The sequence below is a fragment of the Acinonyx jubatus genome, chromosome C1 (genome assembly GCF_027475565.1).
Source record: "Acinonyx jubatus isolate Ajub_Pintada_27869175 chromosome C1, VMU_Ajub_asm_v1.0, whole genome shotgun sequence".
In the NCBI taxonomy this organism is placed as follows: Eukaryota; Metazoa; Chordata; class Mammalia; order Carnivora; family Felidae; genus Acinonyx; species Acinonyx jubatus.
The window spans coordinates 154958108-154979724 of record NC_069381.1 but is presented as its reverse complement, the minus strand read 5'-3'; the positions used below and the strand labels follow the sequence as shown (position 1 = coordinate 154979724).

General features: G+C 36.6%; 1 protein-coding gene across 2 annotated transcripts in view; it reads right to left on the bottom strand.

Moving 5' to 3' along the window:
- Positions 1-21617, bottom strand: part of CERS6 (ceramide synthase 6) — a 314828-nt gene that overhangs the window by 213374 nt on the left and 79837 nt on the right. For both annotated transcript variants that reach the window (XM_015066922.3, XM_015066923.3), the window contains exon 2: positions 9838-9943. In XM_015066922.3, the coding sequence (XP_014922408.1) occupies positions 9838-9943 (106 nt within the window). The remainder of the gene's footprint in view (positions 1-9837; positions 9944-21617) is intronic.

The window sequence follows — 21617 nt, the reverse complement described above, 5'->3', positions numbered from 1 at the left end:
GTTTTCTAAGCTTATTAAATAGGTATAACATTCACATGGTTCACAAACTAATTCACCTTCCCATTTTATTCCTATGACTCTCCCTCTTCCTACCAGCTAACCAGTTATTAAATCAGCTTCTTCTCCAGAGTTATTTTGTGCAAATATAAATAAATTGAATATGTATTCATATATGACCTGTGTCACACAAATGTTTGCATACTACATGTATCATTCTGAACTTTGCGTTTTTCACTTTACAATGTATCTTGGAATATCTCCGTATTAAAATATAAAGAATGCCTTCCTGAGGCACCTGGGTGGCTCAGTCAGTTAAGCGTCCAACTTTGGCTCAGGTCATGATCTCGCAGTTCGTGGGTGTCAGCCCCGCATCTAGCTCTGTGCTGACAGCTCGGAGCCTGGAGCCTGCTTCAGATTCTGTGTCTCCCTCTCTCTCTGCCCCTCCCCCGTTCATGCTCTTTCTCTCTCAAAAATAAATAAACATTAAAAAAAAAAAGAATGCCCTCTTTCTTTTGTAGAACTGTCAGGATATACTATAATTTACTTATCCACTCTCCTGTTAATGGATGTTTAAGTAGTTTCCAGACTTCCACTAACTATAAACAATGCTGTAATAAATAATCTTATGACAGGTCATTTTATACAGGCATACATACAGAGATAAATTCCTGGAAGTGAACCCTGGAGATCAAAGAACTATGCATTTGCAATTTATTTATATATTAAAAAATCACCCTTGCTAATGATTTTACCAATTTATATTCTCATAAGCAAAAGTGCCCATTTCCCAATGCCTTGCCAATAGAGTATGTTATCAGATTTCTCAATTTTTTCAGTCATATCTGATATATATATAGTCTCAGTGTATCTGTTGAGAGCAGGAGGGGCAGAGGGACAGGGAGAGAGAGAATCTTAAGCAGCCTCCACGCCTAGCACGGAGACTGACATGGAGCTCAATTTCACGACCATGAGACCATGATCTGAGCCAAAATCAAGTGTCAGATTGCTTAACTGACTCAGCCACCCCCGTGCCTCTGTCTCAGTATATTTTTAATTTGATTTCCTCTTTTTATGAAAGAAGCACCTTTTCACGTTTTAAAAACCATTAACACTTCCTTTTTATGAACAGTCTTTTCATACCTATTGCCCAGTTTTTCTTGATTTGTAGGTATTTTCTTTACTGATTTGTAGAGTTTCTTCATGTATTAACCTGTGTCTGTACCACAGGTTGTACTTTGTACCAGTGTATCTTTGTGTTGTAGAATTTGCTTATGGGGTTTTCTGCTTGTTTGTTTTCTTGAAGTTTTAAAAAAACATATCTGAACTTACCATTTTTTCCTGCTTTAACTTCTGAATTTGGGGTCATTAATAACAAAAGTCTTTCCTACTCTGAATGTTCAAGAAGTTAATGTAGGGTGAATTGACATCTTTACTCAATTTGTCTTTTGTGTCCTTCAACAGTGTTGGAAAATTTTCCTCACACACCTTGCACATCCTTGTTACATTTATTCCTAGGGATATTATCTTTTCTGGTATTGTTTGTGGTAAGTTTTCACTTGATTCCTTAATTTTCCAAGTGTATAGTCATATAATAACATGTCATCAGAATGTAAGCTCTGCAAACAAAGGAAAATTTCATATCTTTTTTCACCAGTACCTAAAATACAGGAAGGATTCAAATTCACGTAACAATAGCTTTACCACCTCCTTTCTAATGTTTATGCCTTTATTTTCTTTCTCTTACCTATTCAGTAATTCAGTGTAAAACTTAGCACTATGTAGAACAATGGTTTTCCATCTCTATCTGTTCTAGACTTTAATGGGAATACCACTGTTCCTATTAAGCAACAGGCCAGATTTGGAACTGACATCAAATAGACTTATTGTGTTAAAAAAAAAAAACCACATTTACCTAGTTAGATAAATTTATTTTAATCACAATAATGTTAGATTTCAGCATCCATGGAGATGATCATACCCTTTTTCTCCTTAGATCAATTAATATAGTGTATTACATAGACTGTGTAATGTTGAATTCAGGGAAGACCTTGAATTCCTAGAATAAATCCTCTCTGGTAATGTTAAACAATTCTTTTATTGTGTTGTTAGGTTCTGTTTACTAACTTTTATTTGGGACTTTTCATTGATATTAAGTTCAATTGGTCTCTACTCTTTTTTTTTTTTTTTTGGTTAAATCATTGTCAGACTTTAATGTTAAATTAATGTTTCGCTGCTACATAAAAAAAGAATCTGGATGATTTCCTTAATTTCCTATGCTTTGGTATAGTGTAAAATACCATGGGAATTATCTGCTCTTTAAGAGTGTGTTAGAATTTTTCTTATGAGAGGATCTGAGTCTCATCCTGTTTTGCAGTTTAGCTCTTGATTTTAATCTTTATATACACACATACATATATATAGTTGGTAAATTATATTTTCCTAGAATGATAACCATTTTACCCAAGTTTTTATATTTTATTTTCCATATTAACAGAAATATATCCTTTTCATTTTCCTCCATTTCTGTGACTGTTGATTATTGTGTTGTTAATTATGATGCTGTAATTTGTGCTTTGTTTTTTTGATTGGACTAGCTGACTTTCTGTAAAAAAAAAAAATTAAACAGATAAGGTACTTTTGAATTGATTTTCAATTCTATAGTTTTGCTAACACAATTTTTGCATTTATCATTAATTTCTGCTTTCTGCTTGCCTTTGTTCTGTTCTTTTTCTAATGCTTAAGTGTTTAACTTCATATATGTATATATTACATATACATATATGCATATATGTATATATTTCACCTGAATGTTCATCTGAGCGCTGTTTTGGCACAGTACAAATGAGTAGTGTTTTTATCATTACTGCTACCAAATATTCTGAATTTCTATTTTTACCCAAGAGTTGATTAAAAGAGCAACAGGTTTTCTGGTTTCTGAGTTCTAGTATTATTAAGTTGTGCCTATTTTTAAAATTTATCTCAGTTTTGTATATATAATAAAGGTCATTTTTGTAGATGTTTAATAGGTCCTTTAAAAGAAAGTATAGTCTGTGCATTGAGAAGACCACCTTCAATTCCATCATGAAGTGTGATGCTGATATCTGGAAGGACTTCTACGCTAACACGGTGCTGTCTGGTTGGACCACCATGGACTCCGGTATTGCTGACAGGATGCAGTTCTAAATGTACCACTTAGATCTTCCTCATTAATTATGCCTCTTAGAATTTCTATCTTCTGTTTTACATTTTGTTCACTTGATCTGTCATGACTCAGAGGTAAATTAAAATTCCCTGCTATTATTTCTTTTCATTCTTTTTTATTAGTATATAGATACACTGACATTCAACGCATGTTAGTCAGGACTATTTTATCTTTATTATGAATTGTACCTTTTGGCAATAAAAAGCCAATTCTTCATTTTACTTAATTCCTTTTTGGTCTGACGTCCACTTTTATGTAAAAACAAAAACCCTACTTATCTGTATTTGTCTGTATACCTTTACTCATACTTTTATTTTCAATATTTATAATTACTTTATCTGAAGGACCCAAAACTAAAATAGTTAGAGGAGTCAAACCCATTTACACATATTGATATAATTGAATGTTTGTTTACAGTTCCCTCACATTAATCCTATTATGCTTTCTGTTTTGATAGGTAAAAAAAAAAAAAATGACAAACCAAGTATTGTTTGTTTTATTTTCCTTCCTGTGGGCAATTTTTGTTCTAGTGGTTATTCATAATTACAATACTCTTCTATTTGTTTTCAGTCAATAATTCCATATAAGCAGTATTTAAAACTACCATATTTCCTCTTCTTACCCCACCCAATATTAATCAATAATTTTATCATTTTTACAGTTTACTCTTATACTGTTAAATATGTTTGTACTTCTATTACTCAATTTGGCTGCTTAAACTGATTTGCTTTCACTCCCAGCTACTAGAGATTATGCGACTAGTGAATGTATTCTACCTCTCACCTTCTTCTCCCCACCCCCATTACTGTTAGTTGTATCACTTCTATGTGAACGCATATGAACGTTTACATTCTGTTCTGTCATCCTGATCCTCACATTTCTTTCTCTCTTTCAACAGTTGAAATGTATCCAAAACCTACCAACACTCCAGTAACCTCTTGATCGGCTAAAATCAATGATTATAATACTTTCTTCAAAAAGGACTCATGAGAACAATTCCCTCATATTTTTGCATGTTGAAATCTGTTTGTTTTTAACTTTTACAGCGTAAAACCAATTTGCCTAAATATAAAATTCTTAGTTCACATTTTCCTTGAAAATGTTGGAAATGTTGCTATAAAGAAGACTAAAGTCATGGTGATATTTTTTTGCTAGTTAAGTGATTTGATTTTTGGCTTGGCTTCTCAAAGAATTCTTTCTTTTATTTTTCAAGTCCAATAATTTAACCTTCTTGGGTCAATTTTTACTGCATTTTCATCAACATATTAAAACAAATCCCCATTTATTTTAGGAAAATTTTCTTGAATTATATCTTTCAATATTTATTTTATTTTGCTTTTCCTTATGGGACTCTGATAATGCAGATGCTGGATCTGCTCAATCTAAACATCTAATTATTTTTAGCGCTTTTTGTCTCATTTAATAGTTTTCTATCTCCCATGTTCCTTGCTGAGTTTTCTGAAGTGTCTTGTGTTCCCTGTATTCTTTCCAATTTTGTCTTCATTTCTGTGATAGTTTTCTTTTATTTTTATTTTTTATTTTTTAAAGTTTATTTATTCATTTTAAGAAAGAGAAAGTGCACCTGGGGGAGAGGCAGTGAGAGAAAGGTAAAGAGAGAGAAGCCCAAGCACTGATAGTGCAGAGCCCTATGCAGGGCTCGAACTCACAAACAGTGAGGTCATGATCTGAGCTGAAGTTGGAAGCGTACTTGACTGAGCCACCCAGGTGCCCCTCTATGATAGTTTTAGTATGTTCTCCTGAAGCTACCAGCTCACAATGCGTCCCTTTTCCTGTTGACCAACTATTTTTTTTTTAGGTCTTACATTTCTTTTTTTGTGGTTTTCCTTCACAGAGTTATTACTTATATATATTTTTTTTAGTTTATGGTAAAATATTTAATCACAATTTTCATTTGCCTTGTGGCCTCATTTTTCCACTAACAATTTTTGTTAATAAGCACTGCTACACATTCTTTTCCTTGTCTTCAATGTTGTGTGTGTTCCTTCTTTATTACTCATCATTGAGTCCATCAGAGTTTTTTGACCAGCTCCTGGGAGTATGCAGAGCAGGGAGAATGCTCGTGCAGTTCAGCCGCCACCAAGGGAGACCATCTCCTGAAAATGTGCCATCCACACTGTCGTCTGTGAACTTCTTCCAGTTCTCTGAATTAAACTGAGTTCAGGAGGACAACCGCCGGCCTTGCTCACCAGTTTCTGTATCTAATGTTGCAAACACTGGTTAGAGCTTTTGTCTCCCTCACATTCAGAAGCTGTCTCTTTTGCTGGCTTTCCTGAGAGCTACCCCCACTCCATGCTCTTCACTTCCTCTTGCTTGGCTTCTGCCCAACCCACCAACTGTTTTTTTTTGTTAGCCTTAATACATATTTTGAAATTTAGAGATATGTATCTACTAGTTTGCCAAAAATAGAGTTTGGGAGATTCTCCTTCTTCTTTGTGTGCGTTTTTTTTTTAATTGTTTTGGATTTTTAATTGTTCTCCTTAGTTTTTTCCTTTTTTAAGATTTCCAAGGAAAGAAATGAACAATGCTGACATATATACACACTTTTATACAGAAATACCTAGGCTGACCTTAATATTCATAACCAATACTGGGAGGAAAAAGGAAAGAAAGAGACAGACATAAGAGGAGAATAAGGGAGAACAAATTATAGGAAATTTGCCTATAATTTTTAAGATATAGAGTAACATACCAAAAGTGGATGATGGTATGATTTCTCTGTGTCATAAAACCTGGTTTCACAGCTGACATATATATTTTTTTCCTCAGTGGCTCAAGAATTGATAGGATTAGAAAAGTAAGGCTGTTAGGATTATAGATATGTGCCAATAGTATGGCAGGAGACCCCAAACATAAATAAATAAATATAAATAAACAACTATGCACATGCACATTTGTTTGTACCAGATATACAGAGAGACAAACAGATGTTACCTATTTATCAGATAATTACATAGATGAGAACTACACAGGGCATGTACCAGTGCAGTCACACAGGGATCCACAATTCAGAAAGGCTCGTGCTTGGGGTTTCAAGTTCTATGGCAGCTATCTTGAAATTCTTAATAATTTTGTTATGGAATTTGTATTTTGTATATGAAGGCCAATGAGACAGAGGAACACGTGTTAGGGCTCAGAGTCTTGGCTCACACATAGTCCCACCACTTCCCCAACCAGTTCCGGGGAACTTAGTTCTCTGTCCCCTGGCTCCCCAGACCTCCTACTCCTTCCCGCTTCTGCCCAGTGACTACTGCTGCCCCAGGGGCAAGCATGAAAAGGGCTGGAACTGGGTATGTATACCTGCGGTGTCTCAGCATGGGACATGGGGGTAGCTGCCTGCACCCCAGGGTGGCAGTGCCCTGATGCATTTGGTAGGTGACTCAGTGGGGACGATACACTTGCTCACCCCAATCCAGCTGCCAAGTGTGTCCTGCTCTAGAGACTGCAATACATTTGGCAGTCACCAGTCCCCTGGGGGCTGGGGCAGTAGGCTCATCAAAAGGGGTGAAGCCAGTCTCAACTTCTCTACCTCTGGCCAGAGAGGGGCAGGCACATCGGCCCAGTCTGGACACAGCTAATGGGCTGTGTGTTCAGTAAGTCATAGTGTGGGGTCCCCAGGACATGTGAGGCTCTACACTTGCCTCATGAATATCCCCATGTCTGAGGGGGCATGACATTAAATAACAAATAAAAAACACGTTGACAGGTCAAGAAAAAGAATCTATGAAAGAAAAGAAAAACAGCTTTATATTTTTATGCCTTAAATGGCATTTTTTCATGCTTTCTGAACAAGAGGCCCTGCATTTTCGTTCTGCATTGGCCCCACAAATTATGTCCTATGCGTCGCAGATTTTGAAGGTTCTGAGAGTGCGCCCCTACATTCTTGAAAGATGATAACCATGCCCTTCTCCAAAGGTGACCCGGAATCATGGTCAAGGCCAGGTTGGTGAATGGTCACTCAAATACATACAGTGTTTAATCTCTCCATATGTTGCTACTTCTACTCTAGTCAACTGGCCTGTTACCTTCTCAGATCATAAATAACACTGGACAACTATAAAGAATTCAAGGAACAACTGGTCCAACTTTTGCTGCCTCTACATTTAAATCATGAGGCTTCTTCTCTAATCACATAAAAATGTCCAAAAGAATCACCTTGGAAAACTAAGACAGTATGATTAAAATGAGCTGGAAGCAAATATTCTCTAGAGCAGTCAACATGACTCCAAATTCCTTTTACTACCTTTATAGAGAAAATTTCTCCAGTAACCACAATAAACATAAGGCAAGGGAATAAAATGTCCACTGTAGAATTTCTAAGGGGACACGTAACATTTGGGTAGACTCATTTTATTATGCATTTAGAGTAGTTCACAAGACAAACACTAATATATTATAATCTCATTTTTAAAAACCTGATAACTTCCTACACTTCTGCTTTTTCAGAGGGAAAGAAGTGTCTGCTGCAGCAAATTGCTATGTTAAAAGAAAATACAAGTTTTTTCTTAATATTTTCTTCCTTTAAGTACCATTAAGATACGTGCCCCTTCAGGTAAGAACTTGGCAATCTAAAACCAGCCCATAAAACTACCAGAAGAGCTTTTCCTAATACATTCTTCTCTTCTTCCTGACAGAGATATAAGAAGTACCTAGTGCTTTCTTCTACTTCTCCAGGAAAAATATCATTTTTAAAAGGATAGAGGGGAAAATCCTAGAAAATCTTGGCAGAAATGAAGACCATACTATAAATAAAAATGTTTGAATATGTGAATTAATAGTTTTAAGACAAGAGACAAGTAATACAAATGGTTAGCAATACAAATACCAAAAAAGGAATAAAACTTAACACTGTCAAATCACATTTTAAAAGCCTGAGTAATTTTCCCAGAAAAATGAAAAAGGGAAAATGAACCATTTAATGTACGAACACACAATACTTCTCCTAGAATACTACACTCCTCCTGTCCTTCTTTCTTGTCTATACGAGAGTAAGATGAAGGGCGATATAGGAGTAAAAAAATACTTGGGATGCTGTGATGTGCTTTGTTTTCTCACAGCCTTAGATGGAGGGTTTCTGGCTTCTTTCTCCTCCCCTCTTTGTTCTTAAGGCGATATCAGTGGAGGGGCAAAGATCTGCCCCCTCCCCTGCTCACCTCTCCCTGCTCCTGGTTTAGCTTTCACTCTCACCACAGTGATAATCTCTTCTGTTTTCTCTGCAGTGAATCTGTAACTTATAACTCTCTAGATCCTTGTCTTTCATTCTTTCATCTTGCAACTCTTCTGTCCTTTAATTATTCCCTCTTTTGTTTACATCTGCCTGTGTCTCATAACTGCTGGAACACAAGGGCCATGCTAGAAGAAAATGGGCACTTCCTTTCATACGTACAGGCAAACCTTGTTTTATCACACTTTGCTTTACTGCACTTTACAGACAATTGCATTTTTTACATATTGAAGGTTTGTGTCAACTCTGCATCAAACAAGTCTATCGGTGCCATTCTTTTTAACACAGCATTGGCTCACTTTGTGTCTCTACCTCACAGTTCGGTAATTCCTGCAATATTTCAAACATTTTCATTAATATTATATTTGAATTGCTGAGATTTCATGATAAAATATTAATGGGTAAGAAGCTCCTTCTTATGAATGAACAAAGAAAGTGGTCTCTGGAGATGGAATCTCCATCTGGTGAAGATGCTGTGAAGATTGTTGAAATGACAAGAAAAGATTTAGAATACTACATAAGTTTAGCTGATAAAGCTGATAAAGCTGACTCCAATTTTGAAAGAAGTTCAACTGTGGGTAAAATGCTATCAAACAGCATCCCATGCTACAGAGAAATTTTTCATGAAAGCAAGAGCTGATCAATGCAGCAAGCTTCATTACGGTCTTATTTTAAGAAGTTGCCATAATCGCCCCAAACTTCAGGAACCACCACCCTAATCAGTCAACAGCCATCAACATGGAGACAAGAGTGTCCACCAACAAAAACATTACAATTTTGCTGAAGGCTCAGATGATGATTGGCATTTTTAAGCAATAAAATATTTTCAAATTAAGGCATCATTGTCTTTTGGACAGAGTGCTATTTGCACACACTTAACAGATAACAGTATAATGTAAACATAACTTTTATATACACTGGAAAAACCCAAAAATTCATTTGACATGCCTTACTGTGGTATTTGCTTTGTTGTAGTGGTCTGGAACCAAACCCACGACATCTCCAACGTATGCCTGTACATTAATTATATTCCTCAGCTTTACCCAGTCGTCTCCACAAAATCCCATCCAACCATTATATGTACTGCTTCATGTCATGTGAGATTAAAAGAGACACAAAATTAGATTAATCACTAGAATCTAATCTAGACTGTTCTTTACAGACCAGCTTCTAAAATCAATGTGAGAATAAATAAACAGGTCTCAAACATGCCCACATTTATTCAGCTTCTACCTGTTTGGCCTAGTCACAATGTTTGCACGCTTTCCAAGAGCACACTTTCCAGCATGAAGCTGTGCAATTAGTTCTCAAACCCAGGAGAGAAGGGATTAAATAATTTCAGATTGAGAATGGTGGTCATGATAACTCATACCACCCAAAAAGGCAATCATACCTTCGTAATTGCAGTGAAGACCTTTTCCAGAATGGCATTGGGCTGGGCAATCTGTGGTCCATTGGCCTGAATGTTGAGGGCGATGGCACATGGTTTGGCTACAAATCTTAAAAATAAAATAAAATAAAATAAGGTCAGAAGAAGTTATTCTTTCTATAACTTTTCTTAATGTCACCAATTAATCATACATTACCCAACTGTCCCAATGAAGTGCTGGGTGGACACTGCTGACATTCATTCATCAGTCAATGTAAAACAGATTTAACTTTTCTTCTCTCCTATAGGCCTCCAACAGTGACAGTAAAAAAGAAATCCTTTTAGAACATTGAAATCTCCTGATCCTTAAGTTCTAATGTGATTGAACAGGTAGAAAGACTACCAGATGACAAATATAAGACCATAAGTGAGATATATGAACCAAACAAACCATCATTTTAAAACGATTTAACTTATACTTTTCTTACTAACATCTCACTAACAATTGTCATGTTACACCTTCCACTATGACAAAGTGTTTACTAATCATCTGATTACACATGGAGAATGTACCTTTGATCACTCCTACCTCATAAAATTGGCCATTTTTGTCTCTAAAATCCAAATGCATTATATTCAGCCCCAATTCTTTATTTTTTTTTTAATTTTCTTAAATGTTTGTTTATTTTTGAGAGAGAGACAGAGTGTGACCAGGGAAGGAGGAGAGAGAGAGGGAGACACAGAATCTGAAGCCAGATCCAGGCTCTGAGCTGTCAGCACAGAGCCTGAAGTGGGGCTCAAACTCACAAACCCTGAGATCATGACCTGAGCCGAAATCAGATGCTTAACCCACTCAGGCGCCCCCGGCGCCCCAGCCCCAATTCTTCATGGCTTCTTAAAATTCTTGCTTTGTGGTTATTTGTGTCTTTAAGTTTATTTTTTAAATTTATTTTGAGATGGGAAGGGGGCAGACAAAGAGGGAAAGAGAGAATCTCAAGCAGGTTCCATGCTGTCAGCACCGAGCCCAGTGTGGGCTCAATCCCACAAACCACAAGATCATGATTTGAGCTGAAATCAAAGAGTTGGTTGCTTAACTGCCTGGGTCATCTAGGCGCCCCTGTGGTTATTTGGGTCTTTCTCGTAAGGAGTAATGAAGGATGTCAGATAGCACAATGTCCCAGACAAGCTGAAAAGTCTGAAATGATTACAAGCATCTGCTGCACTGTTTTTATCCTAAGCAAACGACTATGTCCAGAAGAATGGGAAGCCTTTGCTTCATTTCTGCTTGTGCTTGACATGTGAAGGAGGCACTGAAGGAGCAGCAGAGGGCAGGGGGCCCCAAAGGTATGCTGACATCTCTGAAACTTTTTTTTAAGCACTTACAACTTTAATAAGAGTTGTTTTAGACTAAATGTTCAAGAAATAAGGTTTTGTGAATGTTCCTTTTCAGTAGTGACGTTGAACATTTTCTACTAATACAAAATAATAAAACATCAGATGAAAGTATTACCCAAGTTAACGTTGGCGAAAGGCAACAACTGATAAATGTACAAAACAGATCATGAAGCTTCTTTAATAACAGTTGATGAGATTAAAGAATAGACAAAGGAACATTTTTTAAGTGGGATGAATGAAGTTTACATATATACACCACATAATATCTCACTGGGTCCTATTTCAAGTTAAAGAGAAGACACTTACTTCAACAGGAAAATGGAATACTGTACATGCAAGCCTCACCCAGGAAAGATATACACAGAAAATGTAATATAATACCTGTTTTGCTGGTTCTCTGGAACAAAGCTGGGAAGAAGGACTTACCACCTTTCCTAGTATGTAACTGTTCTAGAACTGGAGTTTTCCCCAAATTTTCATTCTCAATTCTTTTTTTTTTTAATGTTTATTCATTTTTTAGAGACAGAGAGAGACAGGGCACAAGCAGGGTAGGGGCAGAGAGAGAGAGAGGGAGACACAGAATCTGAAGCAGGCTCCAGGCTCTGAGCTGTCAGCACAGAGCCTGATACGGGGCTCAAACTCATGAACCGTGAGATCATGACTGGAGCCAAAGTCGGACACTTAACTGACTGAGCCACCCAAGTGCCCCTGCATTTTCAGTTCTTTTTAATGTAAAATATTCTAAGACATATTACCTATGCCACTACCTTCTTAAAGAGAAATGTAATCTTTTTCAAATAATTCTGGGTCTTCACTATGAACAATAATCTTGGAACTACAGCTATAGCTACAGCTAGTGGAAAGAAGTGACGTTTGATGGATAAGGAGCAAACAAGTCCAGAACTTGTTTGCTTGACAAAGTTTCCTGCTTTGTGGGTTTTTTTTCCCCTCTTCACCATAAGGAGTATGAAAAGATACAAGGTCCAGCAAGAGTGGGATGAAAAGGTAAACAGCAAAATTAAATTGGCATAAGAGCCAAAATCAACCTGTCATTGGTTGCCTTCTATTACTCTTCCCTGTTGGATTTCTCTCTGGCCTTCCTTCATCTTCCCCATCCCCACAACTCCTGAGTATTATTCAAATTTCCTTTCTGAATTTGCCATTATCCTTGTAACATCCTTCTGTTCTAGTACATGGTTTTCCTTCCATCTTCTAAGAGTTAAGAGCATGAATGCAGAGGATAATCTTTTCACCTCTGAATACACCATGAAAATGGATAGGCGTCGGCAGGAGGGGGTCAATAAATGACCAACTGGCTGTCTTCAGTAAATATGTGTTCATTGTTGCTACCACTGTTCTGAGTGCTGTTGACAAGTTAACAGACCTTCTCTGTGTGCCTGATGAGTGGGCAAGCAGTAGGAGAGTCAAGAAATTCACTCAATAGAATTTATTCAAAAGCCACTTCCCCACCTTTGCTATCATGCTGCAATAACTTACAAAAGTGTTCAAAAGGTTTTTTAGTGTCTAACACAATGCAATGTCTTATGTATTTCTCCTTCTCTTTTTAAGCCTCAAACCACGTTTTAAAAACTCTTCACTGAATTTCAAGAACAAATGCAATAGCACCTTGAAGAAGGCATATCTCTTGATCACCAAACTTATCAAATTTTGGTAATCAAAATTATCAATTAAATATGATGCTCTGTAAACAGATTTTTAAAGCAAAGTCCAAAGGAGAGGGTAGAAATAATGTCTGCTACAATCTGGCTGTGGCACCCTAGCTGCAGTAATCTCTCTGTGCCTCAATCTCGGCATACATAAGAAAATTAATAACTACATATGTATATAAGTTGTGTGTGTACATAAACACAAGTGTATGGTGAAACGTGATGTCACATGGTTTCTTTGTCTACATTTTTGATGTGTGCCATCTGTATGGTTTCATACTGTATAGTGTTTACACAATCATGACTTCTCTGGGCCCAGAAACCCACTCAGCTTCAACTGCACTGTGCTAAGCCATGGGCACCCAGTGAGTTCTAATGGTACCAAGCAAACAAGGCGAGAAACCTAAACAGGCAATTGAAAAAGACAAGGGTCATCAGATGAAGTAATCGTTTGCCTCAGTCAAAGCCATCCACAGAGCACCGGTGTTGACTCCACCAACCTCTCATTAGGTGCTCTCTTTTCAACTTACCTAGCATACACAGCTAGGCACTTCATTTCTAAGATTTAAAAAACTTCAGGGGCACTTGGGTGGCTCAGTCGGTTAAACGTCCAACTTCGTGTCAGGTCATGATGTCACAGTTCGTGGGATCAAGCCCCACGTCAGGCTCTGTGCTAACAGTTCAGAGCCTGGAGCCTGCTTCGGATTCTGTGTCTCCCTCTCTCTCTGCCCCTCCCCGCCTTGTGCTCTGTCTCTTGCTCTCTCTCTCTCTCTCAAAAATAAACATAAAAAAAAAATAAATAAAATAAAAAACTTCTAAAGATAGGCAGAAAAGATGTAATCTCAAATGAGAGAAGAAAGAAAGATCCATTTTTTATTTTCCTAATAGCATCCCTAATTATATGAGAAGACAGAAATTTTATTTGCATTTATTCTCCAAAGAATTTGTGAAACACTGCTGGGCAATTTTTTTCCAGAGAGTGTTAGAAACCACATAAAACCTATGACACAACTACCATAATTTTGTTACCTACTGTCATGGTCCATTAAAGAAAAGCTGGATTTTTTTTTTCAATGCTGGCTCTAACAGAAATAAGTTCACAAAAGCTGTCTTTCATGGGTTTGTCGAGACAGAAAGACAGATGGGGGGTAGGGGGGGAGTCCCTACAAATACAATAGTTAAAAGGAAATATGTACTTTCAAACTTTGATGAGTACCTCTACCAGGAAATGCTCACCTAATTACTTTTTTATCAAAGGCAGCAACACAGCCTTCACAAGATCAAACATCTATAAAGTACTTTCATGTAGTAGAACATATGTGCAAGGAAACATAATCAGGATGTGAACTTTGAAGAATACTAATCTCAATTTAAAACAGAGAAAATACTTAAGACATTTCTACCTTTTAATTCTATTTAACGACAGGTATTTGTATTTTAAAAATGAACTGAATGAAAATCTCTGCACAGGGCACCAGGGTCAGCTCTGGGCTGTGGTGTGGATAAAGGTACACACAAAACATGAGGCGATTACTGCGCTCAAAATGTTTACAGTATGTTAAAGGAAATTAATTTGAAAAGCAAATAAATGTTTACAGGGTAAATGTTAATTCGGATCTCTTAATACCATGTAATCATCTTCAGTGGGGAACATGGCCCGAGACTTTCAGTCCTTTCTGTCTCTAGCATTTACTACACTTTCAAAGCAGGTGTAAGGCTGCAGTGGTGGATACGTAAACCTACACATGATATAAATGCACAGAATTAAATCACACACACACACACACACACACACACACACACACGCACACATGAATGAGTACATTTACATCTGGAGAAATTTAAATAAGCTCAATAGATTTTATAAATGTTGATATCCTGGTTGTAATATCACACTACAGTTTTGTAAAATGTTACCATTAGGGGAAACAGGGTAAAGGGTACATGAACTCTCAGCGTATTACTTCTTACAACTGCATGTGAATTTACAACTCTCTCAATAAAGATTTCAATTAAAAAAATAATTCGAAAAAATTATGTTTTTGCAGTATGGAGATTCCTCAAAAAGTTAAAAATACAACTACTTTACGATCCAACAATTACACTACCAGGTATTTACCCCCCCAAAATTACAAAAATACTAATTCAGAGGAATACATGCACCTCAATGTTTATAGCAGCATTATCTATAATAGCCAAAAATGGAAACAGCCCAAATGTCCATTGACTGATGAATGGATAAAGAAGATGTGGTATGTATGTATGTATGTATGTATATATATACATACATACATACACACAATGGAATATTACTCAGCCATATAAAGGAATGAAGTCTTGCCATGCAAAAACATGGATGCTAGAGAATATTATGCTAAGTGAAGTAAGTCAGAGAAAGGCAAATACCATATGATTTCACTCAGATGTCGGTTTTAAGAAACAAAACAAATGAGTAAAGGGGACAAAAAGAGAAAGAGAGAGGCAAACCAAGAAACACTCTTAACTATACAGAACGCACTGATGGTTACTGGAGGGGAGGTGGGCAGAGGGATGGGTTAAATAGGTGATGGGGATTCAGGAGGGCAGTCGTGATGAGCACCAAGTGCTATATGAAAGTGCTAAGTCACTATCCTGTACACCTGAAACAAATATAACACTGTATATTAACTATACTGTAGAAACTTAAAAAAAAGAGATGGAGCATAGAAAAAAATGTGAAATTGTAGATTATTTATCTCTACTAATGAGAAGGAAACTTTAAAAAGATGATGAGGGGAATTTATTTCTTTAGCTTTAGTGCCTCATTGTGGGATTTGTCCATACCTTTCTGTATCTTTGACTTGCTATATAATAAATCCACAAGTAGGACTTAAAAAAATTGTTTTTCATGTGACAGAATGAGGTCCTAACATTGATTTTTCATCTTTAAAAACTCTGTACAACATACTAATCCCTCCTAAACTAAACTAGCTGGAGGCTTGGGAGAATGAATAAAAACAAGTCGGCTCTGGAGATGAGTCAAAGGTAGGTGCAAGCAACCAGCATAGAGTAGGCTCCTTGACTATTTATTTATGTTTATTTTGTAGCTCTGCCCTGATATCAGACACAGTCACAGAAGCAGATAAAACATTAACTGAAAAACATTCTCTTTCTTGTCAACAATAGCCAAACTATGGAGATAACCGAAATGTCCATCAACTGATTAATGGATAAAGAAGATATACAGATATAGATATTTCGATAATGGAATATTACTCAGCTATCAAAAACAATGAAATCCTGCCATTTGCAATGATGTGGATGGAGCCAGAATGTATTATGCCAAGTGAAATACGTCAATCAGAGAAAGACAAATATATGATTTCACTCACATGTGGAATTTAAGAAACAAAACAGATGAACATATGGGAAGGGAGAGAAAAAAAGAGAAGAGGGAAAAACAAACCACAGAGGCTCTTAATGATAGAGAACAAACTATGGGTTGACAGAGGGAAGATGGACTAGATGGGTGATGGGTATTAAGGAAGGCACTTGTGATGAGCAGTGGGTATTGTGTGTAAGTGATGAATCACTGAATTCTACTCTTGAAACCAATATTGCATTGTATGTTAATTAACTAAAATTTAAAATTTTAAAAAGAGAAAAAATTTAAAAAATAAAAAATAAAGTAAGATTTAATGAATTCAGAAGAAAGAAAAGAAAAAAGGAAAGGAAAGGAAAGGAAAGGAAAGGAAAGGAAAGGAAAGGAAAGGAAAGGAAAGAAAGAAAAAAAGAAAAACATTCTCTTTCTAACTGCTGGAACCAGAGGAAGAGCCTGGGAAAATCAGAGTGATGAGAGAAACCATGAAAGGCAAAAATCCAGAGGAGCCAATCCCTAATTCTGTATAGAAACAAAGCATGATTCTGGCTGGCCTCTGAACCATGTATGTACAAGGTCAACTGAAAGCAGCTAGAAGCTAAGATTTAAAGAACTGAGCTGAGCCCGAAGCCACTGTCCACTGTGGGCATGATAGGCTACAATTTGAATCCAACTACGTAAATCTCCTTACAGTCTAATACGCTGATGAAGAACAAAGGAAACTATAACCCATCCTTAGGGGAAAAGACAGAAAGATATGCAGTGAACTTAAAGGTAGGTGAATAGAAACCATGCAATCCGAAAAAAGAGAGAAAAAATGCAAAAACAAACTGACTTTGAGGACCTGTGGAACAACTCCGAAAGGCTAATATATGGGTAATCTTAGTTTGAGGAAAAAAGGGACACACAGTGGGGAAGAAAAAGAAAATATTAGAAAAAAAGTATATAGTTTGCAACTTCTCAAACGTAATAAAAGATATACAGATTCAAGAAGCTCAAGAACCCCCAGAGAAGAAAGTTTCAAATGAAGAAAACCTAGACATAACACAGTCAAAATATCAAAAGTCAACCAGACGGAATTAAAGGAAGTTCTTTAGGCTGAAAGGAAGCACAACCAGAGGAAAACTTACATCTTTAGGAATGAATGGAGAACTTCAGAAATGGCAAATAGATTGGCAAGTACAAAAGTCCTTGGAATTACAACCAATAACTGATGAAATACTTAAATGAAATAACATATGTCCCACTCAGACTGTGCTGGAAAGGAATCTAAGTATGGACAAGTGAGGATTCCAAGAAAGAAGGACTGGGGAGAGGTGACTGATTCAATCCACTGCTTTACTGCCAACACTTTATCAGTAATGGTATGCCATGGCTAGGATCACGGTATTAAAAATGTTTAATTTACAAGACCAGTAGAGATCAGATTTGGAAAGATAGTATGTGAGTGCATGTTCAGACATATAGGCGTGTCTGTGCCTGGATGTGTGTGTTCCATAATCCTTAGATAAAATGTTTCAAGGAAACAAACATTTAGTGGAAAGAAGGCCAATACGGAGACAGGAGACTCATATTTATTGACAGTTACTACGTGCCAAGTGCTTTGCAATGTTTTATTCTCTTTTTTTAAGCCCAACAAAAACTCTTTGAAGTAAATATTAGTCCCGTTTTATAGAAATATAAACTAAATCTCAAAGAAGTTAAAGGATGTGCCCAAGGTCTTAAAGCTTAAAGTAAATGTCTTAAAAAAGACTGCCCCAGTCAATCCTACCATAACCTATTAATAAAAACAGTATTTTTCCCTTTCCTTAAATAAAAAAGGTAAGTTGATTACATAAGTATTGTTAAAATTTTGTGGTATGGTTATACACTTTTACTCAGTAATCCCATTTTTAGGTATTTATCTAAGGAAATCCATCAAATAAAGAAAAAAGCCATAAATGTAAAGGTTTTTATGCATTGTTACTTATAATAGAGAAAAACAGTAAACAGAATAATGATTCACTAACAAATGGCTCATTGAGCACCTATGCTACTTCAGCTTTGCTCTAAGTATTGGGGGTGCAGCAGTAAACAAAATCCCTTTTACGGAGTTTACATTCTAGTGGGGGAAATGCAGATAAAAAATAAACAGAGCAGTGTATGTTATGCCAGATAGGAAAAAGTACTAGAGAGTAAAGCCCACTTATTAGAAGGATGGAGTGGGGTTACAATGTTTAATAGACTGGTCAGGGAAGGCGCAGAGAAAATTCTGAAAGGAACAGCAGTCAAGGGCAAAGGCCCTGAGGTAGGAGTATGACTGAGATGTTGAAGGCTTCTAAGGTGAGAGCATGTCAAGTAGGCAGTGGGATATAGCAGTCTGGAATTCAGGAAAGGTCTGGGCTAGGGATACAAATAAAATAAATTTTATATTTTATATATTATTTAAAAATAAACTTTGGTGTCATCAACATACAGATGGCATATAAAGCCTTAGGACTAAATTACCTGGGAAGTGAGTGTAAATATATGAAAGAGAAGATTCAAGAAGTAAATCCTAGGATGACTTCAAGGTTTAATGTTTAAGTAAATTACAAAACCCCATGAAATATTATATAGCGATTTAAAAAGATACATAAACTATGTGGACCATGAAAATTTATAATACAAAGGTAATTTTATTTTTTCTAACTAATTTCTTTAATATTTATTTTTTTTGAGAGACAGAGAGAGACAGAGTGTGAGCAGGGGAGGGGCAGAGAGAGAGGGAAACACAGAATCTGAAGCAGGCTCCAGGCCCTGAGCTGTCAGCACAGTCCTCAATGCAGGGCTCAAAATCACAAACTGTGAGATCATGACCTGAGCCGAAGTCAGGCACTTAACCGACTGAGCCACCCAGACACCCCGATACAAAGGTAATTTTAAAAAGCAAGCTATACATTTTCAACAACACGGATGGATCTAGAAAGCATAACGTTAAGTGAAATAAGTCAGAGAAAGACAAATACAATATGATTTCACTCATATGTGGAATTTATGAAACAAAATAAATGAACAAAGTAAAAAAGAGACAAACCAAGAAACGAACTCCAACTATAGAGAACTGATGGTTGTCAGAGGGGAGATGGGAGGGAGTATGGGTGAAATAGGTGATGGGGATTAAACAGTATGCTTATCGTGAAGCACTGAGTAAAACAGAATTGTTGAATCACTATATTGTGCACCCAAAATGAATATATAACATTGTGTGTTAATTATACTGCAATTAAAAAAATAAATTTTAGGGTGCCTGGATGGCTCAACTGGTTGAGCATCTGACTCTTGATTTCAGCTCAGCTCATGATCCCAGGGTCGAGGGATTGAGCCATGCGTCAGTCTCCATGCTGAACATGGAGCCTGCTTCAGATTGTCTCTCCCTCTGCCCCTCTCCCCCATTCGCGCTCTCTCTAAAATAAAATAATCTAAAAAATAAGTTGGGAAGGAAGAGGAAGAGGAAGAGGAGGAAGAGGTGGAAGAGAAGGAGAAGGAGAAGAAGAAGGCAGTGGCAGCTATATGTACTAAAATGACAACTGTAAAATAAAACACATAATAGAATAAAATCTGAAAAATAACAATCAATATGTTTTATGAGAAGAATTTAGCACTGTACTTCTTTTGTGTTTCCTTTGTTGTTGGGCAACAAAACCCAGGTGGAAAAAGGTGGTGTAGTTCATAAAAATATAATGAACCTAGACGTAAAAGAGAATTATGGACACGGCCAAGACAATTACCAACTATATAACAGTCAAGTTCTCCAAGAGCTCAAGAAACATCAAAATTCTACTGAGACTTCATTTTCTGAATTTTGAAAGTGGTATACAGTATGGAAAGTGTAAAAGCAACAAAAAGCATCAAATAATATTAAAAATCACCAGGAATGCCATCACCCACAGATAAACATTTATCGGCATTTGAGGATTTTTCTGCTACCTCTCCCCCATATACTTTACATGTTTTTAATACTGTGTTTACTGTATTTTTATTTAAAAATTATATCATACTATATGTATTTAATAATCTGCTTTAATCTCCTATTGTGAATATTTCTCCCAAGAAATTACATACCCTTGTAAAGTGTGGTATTTAACTGTTAACATAGACCCAAATGTTCTTCCTTTTTGCTGTTGTGGAGATCTCTCAGGAAACAGCCACTGGACCCTTTCCAACAGTAAAAACTCTGGTCAAAGTGCAAAATATTACCACAATACAGATTCAAGCAAAGATGAATTTGAATAATTAAACTCCTCAGATTGACTTGAAATAACTGTCATCACAGGATAATTATCCATTGTTCCACGTGCTTGATCTTTACCACTTGAATTGTGGATCACCCTTGCTAGTTAATATTTCCAAAGCTTCAAAGAAATCAGTCATCAAGTTCTGAATAGGAAAATCTCTAGACTCTTCTTCTACATGCCAAATTTTTATATTCTTAAAGATTTTTGATGCTCAGTAGAAAAATGGGCAAAAGATGCAAAATCACAGAAAACAGAAGTATCAATAAACATATAAAGACATATTCAACCTCACCAGAAAATTACAATACCATTTTACAAACTTCAGGCTGGATCTGATACTGTAAAACATGGCTGAGGATTTGGAGAAACAAGAATGCCAATAAACCACTCGTGAAAAAAAATTTTAATGTTTATATATTTTGAGAGAGAGAGAGACAAAGAGAGACAGCCCACACATGGAAGAGGGGCAGAGAGAGAAGTAGAGACAGAACCCCAAGCAAGCTCTGCACTATCAGCACAGAGCCTGATGGGGGGCTCAATCTCATGACTTGAAGTAATGAGGTCAAGAGTCAGATGCTTAACCAACTGAGCCACCCAGGCACCCCAAGCTCAGGGAAATTTAGTAAAGAAATATGTCACAATGACCAATAAGCATATGAAAAGATGATCCTTCACACTCAGTTTAAAAAACACTATCATTTTCACCTATAAAATTTGCAAAAATTTTTTAATTTGGATAAATTTCAAAGCTAGTAAGAGTAAAGAGAAACAGGTATTCTGATAAACTGTCGATGGGTATCCAAACTGGTACTATCTTTGGACTGCAATTTACCAGTATTTAACAAATTGTTAAAATGCCTAACCCCTGGGGGCATTACTAGTTATATATCCTACCAGAAATGTACCCTACAAATATACTGGATTTTTTTAAAATAAAGTTTATTGCAGTATTGCTTGGAATAACAAAAAAGGCAGGAAACAAGTATTTATCAGAAGGATACACATGAGAGGTGCCTGGGTGGCTCAGCTGGTTAAGCGTCCGACTTCGGCTCAGATCCAGATCTCACAGCTAGTGAGTTCAAGCCCCACACCGGGTTCTAGCCTGACAGCACAGAGCCTGGAGACTGC